The sequence below is a fragment of the Apostichopus japonicus genome, chromosome 8 (assembly GCF_037975245.1).
Source record: "Apostichopus japonicus isolate 1M-3 chromosome 8, ASM3797524v1, whole genome shotgun sequence".
Taxonomy (NCBI): domain Eukaryota; kingdom Metazoa; phylum Echinodermata; class Holothuroidea; order Aspidochirotida; family Stichopodidae; genus Apostichopus; species Apostichopus japonicus.
The window spans coordinates 19,977,561-19,992,242 of record NC_092568.1 but is presented as its reverse complement, the minus strand read 5'-3'; the positions used below and the strand labels follow the sequence as shown (position 1 = coordinate 19,992,242).

Below are 14,682 nucleotides of genomic sequence, written 5' to 3'. Positions count from 1 at the left end.
ACAAAACAGTTTGGCGTTTGGCATTATTTTTATTGCAATATAGAAATATAAAATGAATGATAATTAATTACCGACAGAAATTAGACATTAAAATACTTCATATGCAGTAAAATATATGCTGCAAAGTACATACATAAAATAAAGTATTAATGTTGATACCAAATTGAACTGGTAATCCCATCCAAATCATATGATAAATAAATAAACTTAAAAAAACTATCGGTTTTAAACTTCTGGCAATAATCTTAGGATTAAATTAGACCTAACATGAACAATGAACTCTCATTCAAGGTCATGTAAAATAATTCTGTGTATTTATTTATGCAACAAAAGTATAAAAGGGAAGCTATATGAAGAAACTAAATTAAAAATCATAAAACAATCTCTCAAAAAAATTCCAAAGTACTACTAATATGAAAATAGCTGTCTTTGTATGAACTTTTTAAGCCACTCCTTGGCCCCCCCCACCCCACCCCACCCCCATTTTTATCATTCACATGATGAAAACTTGTATTATACTCTTCCTCTCACCACAATGATATCAAATGACGATACAAAAAATATGACTGATATAAAAGACTTGACATTAAAATGCAATTTGCTTAAAATAGAAATAAAAAATAGGTTATTTTATCTCTTCTAAGCTAAAATGTAAATTTTACAAGGATTTACTGTGAATATTTAAAGACTAATGCATTTTAGAGATAAAGTAAAAAAAAAATGCCAATGTAGAGACTTACTCTTATAACACGAGTTACTAATGTGAGCCGTAATGACTGTTTCTTTGAAAATTGTTTTATAAAAACAAATTGTTTTTTCCCATTTTGACAAATATAAACTTTAATAATTTATCTGAGAAAAGTTTATATATATATATAGATATAGGTATATTAATATGCAAAATAAATGAAAACCAGTGATAAATATATTTTTTATTTAATCTAAGACAGTTATGGATGACTTTGAAGAATATGGCAGTCCTTTTGATTTGTTTCTTGTCATTGTTAAAACATAAAAGATTACTTTTATGGAGGAAACAATTTACTCTAGCAAAGATTTACTTCTGAGAAACTTGAAGAAATAACATTTCCCAGGCATTTTGGCTAATGTTTTATATGTCAGTTATCTTCCTGGGTCATAAAACTGAGTACTGTATGATGTGTGTTCTCGTTCGAAGCCGACAACAACATAAATGTCTGCCCACGATGTCTGAGGTTAATTCTGTTTTAATGTATATCTTACTACTGAATACAAACACTTAAAAGAATTGAAGGTTTCAGGCTAACATATCACATAATATACGTGTGTGTGTGTGCCCATGATTTGTTATGTTGAATACAATCCCACACACTGCTTTAATACAACGCTGAATACTTAAAGCTAAAGACAATGGCCGTGGACATAAAAAACCTTATCACACAATATGTGTGCATACCCCTGATTTGTGAGAAAGAATAAAATCTAGTATAATGCTTTTACACATCATTGAATACAACTAGCAGATTAAAATACATGGTGGGAACAAATCCATAAAGGTAAAAAACATTTTGATTGAATCAATGAAAGACATTATCAAAATAATGATTGCCAAAAAAAAACGCAATATTTCCACAAGAAATGGTTTGGTTGTACAGTAATTTAGAAGTGACGAGAAAAGTTGTCAATGTAAACCGGATGATTTCAAAGTGCAGAAATGAGGGAGCCTCGATAATTACTGCATAGAATGTTATATAATTTGCATATATTTCTCTATAAACGTTTGCCATCACACAGAGGCATGCCTGTGTCAATCAAATAAAATATATATCTTGTATTATAATTATGCACTAACAAGTATGAAAATATTGGTGAAAGACTTAATACAAACTAAAATATATTCATGAAAAACTTAATTGGGTATTATGATAACAAACAAACAAATAATAGTGCATTTGCATATATACTCTAACTCTCAGTGGCTTTTTTTCCCTTCTAATATAAATATATATATATATATATTTTCGGTTTCAATTTACTTGCATATCAATATCATTTATTTCTTATTTTCCTTCCATAAACAGGTGTTATGCAGTTAAGTAACTAATATATAAAATAAATAACAAGGCCAGAGAGATTAAGCAAAAAGGGGTGCATAGCAACCCATCTACAACACCACCACCAATATGCAGCACCTGGATGTGTGCATGAGTAGAACAAATCAAGTTTCAAAGATTTGTCTTACTATCTTGGCATTCTTTGGTGGCAACAGTACATCAGCACTCTGCAGATGGAAGTGTCCATCGTCTTTAAGCGAGCCTGAAGTCAGAAGGACATATCTCCCTTGCCTTTGAATCTTCTCACAGTCACAATTCTCAGGTAGGACCATCATTTTGATCTTCTTAAGCTCTTTCCTACTGAGAACAGCGGGGCAGTCAGGGCAACTTTTGAACAGAGGAGTCACTCTCACACCAAACTTATTCTGGCCGGGGAACGTACGTGTGACTCTGACGTTAAAATGGTGCACCGACTGGACGGCCAAATCTGTAATATCTCCCTTCGAGAGGCTGGCGTCTTGGCACAGGGAACATTCTGTGAGAAAGATCAAAAAAGAAGAAATATCAACCAATGTGATGACAAAGAAGAAGAAGAAAAACTATGAGAGGATAATGCTAAGGCAGATCATAAAAAATATCTGTAGAATATTATACAAATATTTATTAAGGGAAATGTAGACGTTCAGCTTCTAAGTTGATACCTTGATAGAGCATGGGTACATCAAATCAAAATTAACATAGCATTTGTAACCAGAGAACTGCATGAATACTCTGCATCCAGTTGAAGGTTAACAGTTTTATCAAGTTGGTGTCGAGAGTCGTCAAGAAATGTGAAGTCTGTTTAGTGAAATGAAAGCATTTTGCTTTACGGAGGTCTAAAACAGCTGATGAAACTCAGGAAGAAGAATACTGAATAAAAAAGGCAGAATGCTAAAATATGGAACATGGTAGAATTACTATAACTAGAATAGCATTTGTCCAAAGCATTGCATAAATAGTCTGAATACAGTGGGTGGTTAAAGGTTTGTCCAGTCTGTGTCTAGAGATATCGTATTTGCTAAGTTTGCTCTACAGAATACCTGAGAGTTTTTTAACAGATGTCCCTTACCTTCTACTTCCTGTTGGAGTTCTCCTTCCTGACACCGTAAGGTTTCCAAGTCAAAGTACTGACCATCTTGACAACATCCTTTCGCATCTCGGACCTTTCGAATGTCTCTCAACTGCTTGATTTTCTCTCCTTCGCAACAGACGGCTGTCGAGTTGTTGTAAGCGTCGATGCCGCAGCAGCTGTTTTCGTTTTCCCCGGTCACGTTCTGGACTCTGCCGTTACAGCAGACTTGTTTGCCATTTTCCACCAGCGTCGCATCACAGCAGGCGTGAGTTAACGGGTTGTACAGTGCATCCCCGCACGTCACATGCGCGTACAGATTCTCCGAGTCCTCCACGTCGAGATCGTCCTCTTCCGCGCGAGCTTCCCGCGACGACGCAGAGTGGGGTTCGACAAATCTAAACCCGTCGCAAGATCCAAATTTTCCAAAGTGCAGGATCCCTCCGCAACAGGTGCCCAGTGGATTATCTGAGTCGGTGGCATCGCAGGTCTTTTCGAGTTGTTCCCCGCTCACTTGGTAGCGATCCTCAAGGCACACGTCCTGAGTCGGATTGATAAGTGATGACCCGCAGCATACTCGGCCGGAGACCATCTCGTGGAGGGTTCCTTGGCAACATTTCAGCTGGCGGTTTCTCCTACAGTACTTAGTGGTACCGCAACATACATCGTCTCTATGGCTCTTCGGTAATCTGAAAGACAACAGTTGAAAAATAAGGATAGATAGTTGACCTTCTTAGTCAAATATAGACAAACATATATATATATATATATATATATAGACACACAAAGACATCAACACCTGAAGAAATTGTTATCAATGATATCAATGTTATAAGGTAACAAGGGGGGGGGGGTGAGGTGGAGAGGTTGAAATCTTTCGAGAAGTATGTATGAAAGAAGGGAAATTTTTCAACTGAAAATATCTTAATGCAAAGTTCCTTATAAAACTCATTAGTCATGTGAGTGTCCAGAAAGTTATAAAGAACTTAGTTGAGCAGGATATATGATTTTTAATATCAGTTTTTAACAAAGGTTTAATATATGATTCGTTGGCAGCTATAAACAGCCCTTCAAATAAACCTCTTCATGTCAATTTTAATTTTGTCTTTACAAAATGCCTTACCTGACACCATCGCAACACAAGTGAGTGCGTGGGTTGTAAATGCCGTTACCACAACACTGGCCGTCGGCTCTCAGGTAGATGGTATCGCCACACAACCGTTCACGTTTCGCGACTGCTACTGCACCGATACAAGATTTTGCTTCTCCACCTGTGAAATGCCAGCTTCCCTCACAGCAGACAGCTTCCAAAGCGTTCAAATCGACAACCCGTCTTCCACAACATTGTGGATCTATTGATGAGGAAAAAAAAATTGGGGGAAATTTGAAACTTTGCCCTCTGAATGTTTGTGAGTTATATGGGAATGGTTGTCACAACGGAATGAGTAACGTTAATAGAACAGCTGGAAACAGTGGTGTGGGAGATAATGTTGGAAGACAAAAAGATGTTTGGTCCAAATTAGAGTGTTTTGGGGGATAAAAGGAGTGACATAAGGTCGGGAAACATTTTTACAATGGCAGGAATATCGAAGGTTAACAGTCACATGCGAGTGATATACGACAGGAGTGTGTTAAAACTGTTTAGGTGCCATCACTTATACCTAAACTATCTATTTATCATAGGACTTTGTTTTGAAGGCAGATACAATGATACGTGACAAAGAAGACATACAACAGAGGAGAGAGAAATGGGATTGTCACTTTTTTCCTAAACTATTTACAACAAATGTCAACGATGATTATTTTGAATAGAAACAGATATTTAAACTTTTCTAAAGGGTTGGTTGAGCTACACCACTTGTTGTGGAGGTCAAAGGCCTAGCCAGCCCCTGACTATCTATATTTTCCAGGGAAATCTAATCTTTTAAAACTCACTTTCCATGCCTTCTATGGAATATACATGGTCATCACAGCATATGTGTGTTCTGTCACTGATGGGTTTCCCTTGGCAACAATGTTGGTCAAAGGCGGCGGCGAGGTCGTTGCTCTTCCTGCACATCTCGGCGGTGAGTTCTGTGGTGGTTCTACTGTATATATGGTCATTAATGCAGACTTCTGTCCTACTGTCATAAAGAGACAGACTGCATCTGAAACATTAAAAAATAACAAAATAAATACATGTGTAAAAGTAAGTTGGCCTGACGTTTCGATCCTAGCAGGATCTTCTTCAGAGGCTAAATGACAAGTTACAGTAACAGAGGGGACAAAAACACGCACAGAATACAGACAGGTTAATGAGCACGGTGAACACAATGAGATGGATGAAAGGGGATTATAAGTAGAAAGCAACAGGAGAAGAGGAGAGGAAGGAGATAAACTGTGGAGGGACAAAGAGAGGATTAAAGGCACAGGGTGAGGAATAAACTGGAGAGGGACAAAGACAGAAAGGTGTGAAGAAAAATGGAGGGGAAGAGAGCTGTAAGAGGAAGAGTGAAAGGGGGGGGGGAAGGGAGAAAGGGGAGAAGGAGTAGGGAACAGAGGAAAGTTAGTCATGTCCTTCCTGAATGTTCAGCCCATGAGGTTGAATGGTACGAAGGCGTTGCATCCAGAGCCTCTCTCTGCTGATACGTACTAGGTCAGGACGGCTACCTAAGGATTCAATCCCCTGTAGGGACATGTCGTTAATGGTATGGTTGGGAAGGTTAAAATGTTCTCCAACTGGGGTCTCAGTCTTCATGGTGTTGACTGTGGATCTGTGACCATAGAAACGCTTCTTGAGGGTGGTTTTGGTTTCGCCAACATACTGGATGCCGCAAACTCTACAAGAGATCAGATAGATGACATTGGTGGTAGTGCAAGTGATGTGACCCTTAGTCTTGTGTGTGAGTTGCATGCTGTGGCTGGTGATGGAATTGGATTCAACAATGTGGTGGCTGCAGACGATGCATCTCGAAGTACGATCACATTTGAAGGTACCATGCTGAATGGGTGTGGGGTTAGAAGTAAGAGGTGGAACAGCAGCACGTACAAGAAGGTCTCGTAGGTTGCGTGGTCGTCTGTAGGCGATGATGGGTTTTTTAGGGATGGCTCGTTGGAGTCTATCTGAAGTGAGGAGAATGTTGTGGTTGTTAGAGGTGATTCAAAATAAATACATTTAATATTTGAAGGGATGTTCCAGCTGCAACTATACTGAAACTTGCCAGAAAAGAGGGGGGGGGGAAATTCACAAATGTTGATTCAAAGACCTGTTTCAATATCTGATTTCAGAAGTCTTAATGACACAAAGAAATTTGGTATAGCAGAGTTCTGGGTTTTAGTTGCAATGTAATGCAGACAGGATGTGAAATAGAGATACATGATAACAGACTGCTAGTTGATTTTTGTTCATCTATTGAAAGAAACAATTCTTCCACAACTCAGCTCCTTTTGATGGGTGAGTTAACTCTGATATAATTCCATTCACAGTGTACGTGATGAAATATTGATAAAAATGCTTCACATTCAGATGGACAGTTCATGGTTTATTACAACAAACATTAAAGCTACGAGTGCTACGTATAAACATTGAAAACATCGGGCATACGACAACATTAACGATACACAATAACGATCGAAATTTTTGGGATGACATACATTTCAGCAAATCTTTCTGGTATCTGAAAGACATGATATCCATAGCAGCTCTGTTCCTGTGGGTGGTAAACACCGTAACCACAGCAACGTCTCTCCAGACCCCAGGGATTAGTATTCTTATGGACGTGGATGTGACCGCAGCATATCTCTGTCTGAACATCGTAGATCGTCTTCGCACCTTCACAGTATCTCTGGTTCGGTTTCTTCACAGCCAGGGCGCCATCTTTGCATATCTAAGGTAAAAATACAGACAAAGAAGATCCAGCAAAGTTGGATACATACCAAATTCTAAAATAGACATGGTGTACAGATGATACAAACAAAATCATCAGTTCACACGATGTGCTTCACTTAAGGGTACAGAAAATACCGGTGTGTGTCATTTATGCAACCACGAGTAGCTGAGCTTGTAAAACAATATATTAGAGAAAAATGTGCATGCTTTGATGTTTAGGTAAGCATATGAGTGGAAAAGAGGACATACATTTGCTGGCTAGAACATTCTTTGCTGGGGTCATCAGTCAGGAGCCAAATTATCTTGCTAACTGCATTAAAACCACTCAAAAGCCGATTGTCTCAAAATCCCTTCCTGAACGCTTTCTGGGTCATGTCCTAGTTATGATCCTTGGTTACGTGGTTGCAAGGTACTACTGACTGCCCCCCACCCCCCAGCAAAGAAATTGCTTTATAGGGATCACAAACAGCTAAGGGCTGTATAGCACAGTTGGTATTACATGGCTTGTAACCCAGAGGTCACTGGTTCGAATCCCTTTCTAGCCATAAATTTCTTTGCTCTTTTCCATTGTCTAGAATTCCCCAGTCAGTTTTTCATTTTTCATTTACTTCATATAAATATGTATGTAAATACATCATTTTAAATGCTACTTACATATGCATTACTGTCGTAAGTAATAATCCTCTCAATCCTGAAGGTATCATTTCGCAACAAGCAGTACGAGTCTTCGTGTGTCTCTTTAAGCACAATTCGACCTTCGACACAGAATGCATTCGGTTTCAGAATTTCAGTACCACAGCAAATGTCGTCTGGCCCTGTCCGGGTAAGAATCTTTCCAGCACAACAGATTTGGTCAGTAATAGATAAGACTTCTGAATAAAGACAATTAAGAAGGAAATCACAGATTAATAAGCCCATCTTTCTAGGCAATGAATGACCTGGTTCGTTTGCAATTTAACGGGTCTATTATTTAGGCGAGCCAGTCGCTATGGTAACCACATACGGTACTACTTCTACTAAAGGCCAATGTCCTGGTAGAGCATTTGGTAGAGCAAACCACTGACAAAACGTTTTCCACGAATAAAACTTATTCCGTGACAATTTCATGATTTCAAATTTACAGATAGTGTCATCCAGAAACTTGGGAGTTGGTAATCATAGCCAAACTTTTATGTCCTGGAATTTTTTCATCAATTGAAATGCAGAGTAACCAGAGATATTTCTTTTGGTAGTGTGTGTGTATTGGAGGGGATGAAGGGGGGGAGGTGCAAAGATCAAACTCACCATTTCCACAGCATTGGACTTCAGCATAGGAATCGAGAACTATCCCAAGCTGGCATGAAATGCTGGCTGAGTTCCAGTAGCTTTGTTCCTCACTGCATTCCTGGATGCCCGCAATCTCTGGCACTCCTTCTGTGATGACATCTCTACAGCAGCTGGCATTGTGCCTACTGTAAGGTTTATGGTTGCAACAAGCACCATCCGCTGCAAAAGAACAATAGGCCATTCTGTTAATACGGAAACATTGGGAAGAGTCCAACGAGACAAATGTCTTTGCGTATGAACAAAACAAATGGGCATTTGAGAACAGTCTGAAGGAGACAAAGACCTATGCAACCATCATTATGATAGAGATAACTGCATGTCACAAACACCATCCCCAAACGGCTATGAAAAGTAATGTTTGAAGGTGTTGTTCTTCACAAAGATTCTAGTAAATTCTTGATCAAGAATAAAGATAGGAAGATTCTGGGTAAAGCTGATAGTTCGGCTACTGTCTACTTTTATAACCGCAGAAGGTTATTATGACCTGATCCACTTTGGTAAAAGGAATCAAAATGACACTTACCAGATCCCACATCATGCACCTGTCCATTGCAGCAGACTTCTCTGTTTGGATTTAGCATCTCACGACCACACCTGCTGGTCCTCCCATCCTCAATTTGAACTGCTAGAAGACCCCCGACACCGTAGACCACGATGTCCGTTGTGATGTCGTACTGTACGTTGCCATGGCATCTCAAGTTACCGCTCTTGCTAATAACCTCCTGTGAATGACAGAAAACACAATTCGATACTATTACTTCCCAAGTGTCTTGGTACAATCAAAAACTACACCAGTTCTAACAGTAAAATCAAGAATTTGCCCTACAAATATTAAACTTGAGGGTACTACTACAAATAGAGAAAGAAGCAGATTGGCAAAATTATACACAAGATATTTATTAAAGCAATCAAGTGAATTGTAGTTTTGTAGATGTCGGCCTGTTGACACAAACACCGGGAGAACACACAGGGTTTAAATTGGAGGGCAAAGAAAAACGATACTTTTACAAACACTGGCCTTGCTTATAGGAACTACTGTTTCAAATCACTATTCATGGCTATCCTCCCACTACCCTTTGGAGTCCCACTTCTTCTCCACCCCCCCCCTCCATTTTTCTGAACCACACCTAAACCAAAGTGCTAAAAATACTGCAGGCATACATTTTCTTTCAAAGGACAGATACCAAAAATGCATTTGTTTTCATTTCATTTTATTTAAATTAAAAACAGTTCATCCCTGCAATAGTAATTGTTAGGCACTTTAGGATTCCTCTTGATTTGTAAGAAAACAAACAAGTTTCTTACCCCATTACAGCACATATGGGTCTTAGCATAATAAAGTCCTATGGTTCCATCAGTCAACTCGCAGATGTCGTAGAGCCAAGCATCATGACCTACTGGTATTGGGTAGAGTTTTCCGCCAAAGCATGCTTCTTCAAGTGAGTTGAATATTGTATTTCTTCCACAGCATTCGCCGACCCCATGTACCACCTGTTCACTACAGCAAGTATCGGTAGCGGGATCAATATAGTGTTCACCACAACACTGTAAGCCTTTTGACGAGAAGAATCATTTGGAAATATCAACACAATATTCTTTCAGGTTTGGAAATATTCATGAGAACTACTACTATTCAGGGCTTGCACAACCCATCCCCCCACCTCCATCCCCCTTCCAACCTTGTTTATCTTGTGAAATGTATCTAAACACTTACAAATGTATTTAATAGTCTTAGACTGACCCTCTTGGGCTCAAGATTTTGATTATGTTTCAAACTGATAATTATATCAAAGCAGGTAAATGAAAATTGCATATAAACTCTTCATAGGTCGTCTGGTATAGTATATATGTACATGTTTCATAATATAAACTCCCAGCTCCCCTCCGCCCTTCGCATTTGCAGTCCCTTATCAATGTTAGACCATAAACTACAACTCACTGTCATTTCTTGGGAATGGGTGATCACCACAGCATGCTTTATCTATCGATTTGTATATTGTTCTGTTACACTTCACATCTTCATTTGGCAAGAAGAGACGATTTTGCAGTTTCGCTAAAAGAGAGATACAATGTAAAGAAAAAAATTGGTTACTACTGTATGAGCAAACTGAGTTGTTTTGTGGTACACAAAACCATCAAGTCTCCTCCCCCAAACACTTTTCTCAAATAAAGTATTAAAAGGGTTGTTTCAGTAAATTACAAACACAAGGTGTCTTAAAAATAGTGATGGGGAAAGGTCAGGCGAAGGGGGATTTCTAACTTAAGGACACACATTAATTTAACCTTTATTACATTTGTACTGTACCTTCTGTGTGGACCTTTAAGTATGGACAAGATTTGACATTTCCTTTAAATATGTTTCATATTGGATACATGATAATTCTTTGCCGACTGATAATAATATCATGTGGAATTAGTTTTAATGCCATGTCATTTAAATGTAAATTTAAAGTTAAGATATCACCTACCAGTTTAATGACTAAACTACTAGTTTAATTAACATGGTAGATAATCATTCATACATATTTTGTCAAAGAACTGAAAGGAAAAAGCTTTGATTAGAAAAATTGACATTTTCTGTACTCTCCAAATGTCAATAAAATGTTTTTTTAAGAATCTTCAATTAAATATAGATCTACCTAGTATGAAGTCAAAAATAAAAGAAATTACAAACAAAAGCTTACATTTTTCGCATAAGTAATCATCATTTGAGTTGTCAAATACTTTTCCATTGCAGCAGAGTTCATTTGATACATCAATCTTGTATGTTTTATTGTTCAGATTGTCAAAACAATCATCAGAGATACCTGGAATGGAGAAAAAGAGAGTTAAGCAGGAAGACAAGAAGAGCTCTTAAATAATATATGTAGAATTGTGTACAAAAGAGCCATTCATTGCTTCTGCAGTATAAGGTTTGTGGGTTGGTTTTGCTATGGTAACATTGTACAAATGTTCTATTAATGGACTGAACTGAAAAGGGAGAGTTATGAGGACACACAGTATAGAGTCTGCAAGTCTGTGCTCTACTGAGTATAGGCTACTCTCTGCATGTGAAACACTACAACTTACAAGTGAAGGCTACATAATATTAATAATGAAATCATAAAAAGCCATGCATAACATGCAATAGTTACAGCATACCAAAGGAAAACAGAGTTCTGAAGCCAGCCTACAGGGCAACTATCATAACCATCTCTCTGAATTTGCTCAGTGCAAATTCTTTCCTTCAACTATTAAGTGATTTCATCATTAATGGTTTGATCCGATAGTGCCAGAATGTATGTATGTATGTGTGTATGTATGTATGTGTGTATGTATGTATGTATGTATGTATGTATGTATGTATGTATGTATGTATGTATGTATGTATGTATGTATGTATGTATGTATGTATGTATGTATGTATGTATGTATGTATGTATGTATGGGTGTATGTATGTATGTATGTATGTATGTATGTATGTATGTATGTATGTATGTATGTATGTATGTATGTATGTATGTATGTATGTATGTATGTATGTATGTATGTATATTAGATCCTCCTGCAAGCAGGAACTCGCGAAGAAGCCTCATTGGCTTATCAATGCCGCAAGCTGACCGAAGTCAGTCTCTTACATTCATATTTTACGTCCATGATTATGAATTGTTAATTGTCAACAACTCTGTAACTGGACGACATACTTTAATGTGGGAGTGACTCGAACCGGGGACCTTATGATTGAAAGGCACCGGCGTTAACCACTGAGCTAACACTCCAATGAGAATGAGATCGAGTTACAAAGTTAAGAACTTTCAAAGCGGGCAAGGAAAAATGGATCCCTAATATTGCATATTTATTAGATAATTCTGGTTATTGAGTGATATAATTCATGAAAGTTTCACAAAGTATACAATGATGTTTTATCATTCACTAGGCCAATATTAAGATTAGCTATTTTGAAGGACCAAATTGCATTAAAAAAAGGTTACAGTGTAAAGTAGCATATAGGCCTAGGCTAGTATAGTCTTAACAAGTTACAATAAACCTCATACCAGATTTGTAGGGGTTTTCACTGTTTGCACACCATTCTTATACCGTTAACAAAACATTAATGTATAACCTTGAGAGGTTCTGTGCTTCTTCTTTGCGCCTACACTACAGTACTGTAGTATTTGACTAGGCTAGGTCACTATGTTATGGCATATTGTTTGTAACAGTAACAGCTAGGCCTTACGTTGGACTTCCACAAGAGGAGCAATAATAGAATATCCCGCAACGCAATAACACCCCCGAGCAGAACTCTACAGATGTACCGAAATTACCATATTCAGGAATTTCCAGTTGACTTTTCAGTTCCGTTTTACCTCAAATGTAAATTATAGTACCCATGCATGGACCCTGGCGAAACGTCGCTAGCAATTGCCGGTTTCGCTGACATGGGTTGTGCGACAATTCTCTAAATTGACCAGCTGTGTGAAGCACATGCTGCGTAATAATATCATAGTCAACCTTTAATCTCAATTCGCCGAAGTCCCTTTTATGTGATATAGTTTAGTACTTTAGTGTCATATATATGAGTTGATTATTTCGTACAAATGGTATAGTCGAGTGACTAATCATGGATTACTAAACGTAAACAAGTCCAGTAACTAACAGGTACAGTAGCTATCCATTTCATAGCATACTAATAGTTCTCTTTGACAAGTTTGAGACTTTACAGTCATTTTTAGAGGCGTCTACCTCATAGAGAGTTTCTGAGAGTTTTTTTTTGTATTGAAGATCAATTAGCTCCTGAATCTTGACCATAAAAGTATCTCCTAGATTTTGACCGAGAGTAGCGTAGTTTGCCAAAAGTTAAGCAAAATTAAATCAACTGAAGTAAGTGACTCAACTCACAACTCCATCGGAGAACTTTTCTCTCTGGTGTTTCTTTTATGTCCTTTTTCTGGTTAATATCCTTTCAGCCTATTCCATATTTATATGACTTTAAAAAAACTTCAAGATCCCCGCTACGTTACGATAGATGACGCTGATGTATGCTTACATCCGTCAATCTTGTTATTTATATTTAATCCTGCTTTTCCTTCTTCTTATGCAATTATCACTATAATTATCATTATTATTAATAATTTTACGTGAAAGATATCTTCTAGGCTAAATTAATGCAGTAAATTATAGAAGTTGGAAGTGTATGTGTGAAGAAACAAATGAAAATGATTACAAGGTGTCATAAACGGATGTTATCATTGCAGTCTAGAGGTGGTATATACAAGAACACATTATATTATTGTCATTCATATTAAAGCGGCCCGAAGCATCGAAGGAGCTTGAAATAGCGCGCCAACACCATTTTCTTTTCTTGGAATGATCATTTTTTCTACATCCAGAAACTGAGAAAGCGACAACAAATTTAGATCCCATATGCTAATTTAATCTATGTTAGCATGTAGGCTATTTAACGGTTGACTATCCCGTTAGCTTGTAAGCCTTTTTTGCATCTGTCCATTTTGTGTGTGTTGTGGACATGATTAATAGACGATCAAAAGCAGTGACGGTGTAGCCCGGGAGGGACACAACTGGTACCCCTTCCCCTCGCCGTCACCGATGGAAAACTGAAATTCCCTCTATCCATGAATTAAAAGTGCCCAGACTGGGACCGGGCAGTGGGACACTAGTGAACATCTTGTAAAATGTGCCCATTAAAAAATATTCGATGCCAGTGCCCCTTTATTGCACATGTTCCAATAACCTTACATTTCTTTTTAAAATTTAGAGTCACTTGCAAAGCAAAATTTATGTAGGCCTAAATCATAAAGTCGAAATTTGAAAAGAAAACTTACCGTGCTAACATTTTCTAGTTACTAAAAGCAAATATATATACTTAACTTTCTGTTCCAAATTATAATGATCAATTCTTAAATCCAATAACAAAAATCATTTAGGTATATATATACAAATAATACAATGAAAAAGTCCTTACCTTCAACGTTGTGATTCATAAAGTGACCCAAAAGGGTAAGAACTGCAACAAGTTTAGACATCTTTGCTTCTCAATTGCGTGTCTAATATCTTTGAGAAGTAGCCACGCATATATTTATACCCAAATCAAGTTTTACTTGCCGCCACTGGCAATTGGTGCCTTTCATAATTGGCTTCTGTATTTTTAGAACGGGAAATACCCAACTACAAAGAGATCTAAACAGTATCAACACTTTGAACCTTGGAATTGGATAGGACCTCTCTGTACTGTTTACAATATTGACACGATCAATCGGAACTATATGCATGAATTGCGAAACAAGTCCTGTCTCAATGACTCAATGTTCGAGAACTGAAAGTATTCCTAACAACGGTTGCTTAGCCA

General features: G+C 37.7%; 1 protein-coding gene across 1 annotated transcript; it reads right to left on the bottom strand.

Moving 5' to 3' along the window:
• Positions 1-485: 485 nt before the first annotated feature.
• Positions 486-14,400, bottom strand: LOC139971383 (uncharacterized). Its single transcript, XM_071977757.1, has 12 exons — positions 14,299-14,400; positions 11,020-11,142; positions 10,275-10,388; positions 9,641-9,888; positions 8,859-9,057; positions 8,294-8,494; positions 7,664-7,881; positions 6,775-7,007; positions 5,077-5,288; positions 4,265-4,493; positions 3,142-3,830; positions 486-2,568 (listed from the first exon to the last, which is right to left on the bottom strand). Exons 1-12 carry the CDS (start codon positions 14,357-14,359, stop codon positions 2,198-2,200), a joined length of 2,898 nt encoding a protein of 965 aa, XP_071833858.1. The 5' UTR covers positions 14,360-14,400; the 3' UTR covers positions 486-2,197.
• Between the last annotated feature and the right edge of the window lie 282 nt (positions 14,401-14,682).

Bases quoted from the DNA above. Each gene is read 5' to 3' on its own strand.
- LOC139971383 (XM_071977757.1), bottom strand. From the start codon at position 14,359: ATGTCTAAACTTGTTGCAGTTCTTACCCTTTTGGGTCACTTTATGAAT. The intron at 10,389-11,019 runs GTAAGCTTTTGT...TCTCTCTTTTAG, and splicing joins TGATTACTTATGCGAAAAAT to CGAAACTGCAAAATCGTCTC. The intron at 2,569-3,141 runs GTAAGGGACATC...TCTTTCTCACAG, and splicing joins ACTCCAACAGGAAGTAGAAG to AATGTTCCCTGTGCCAAGAC.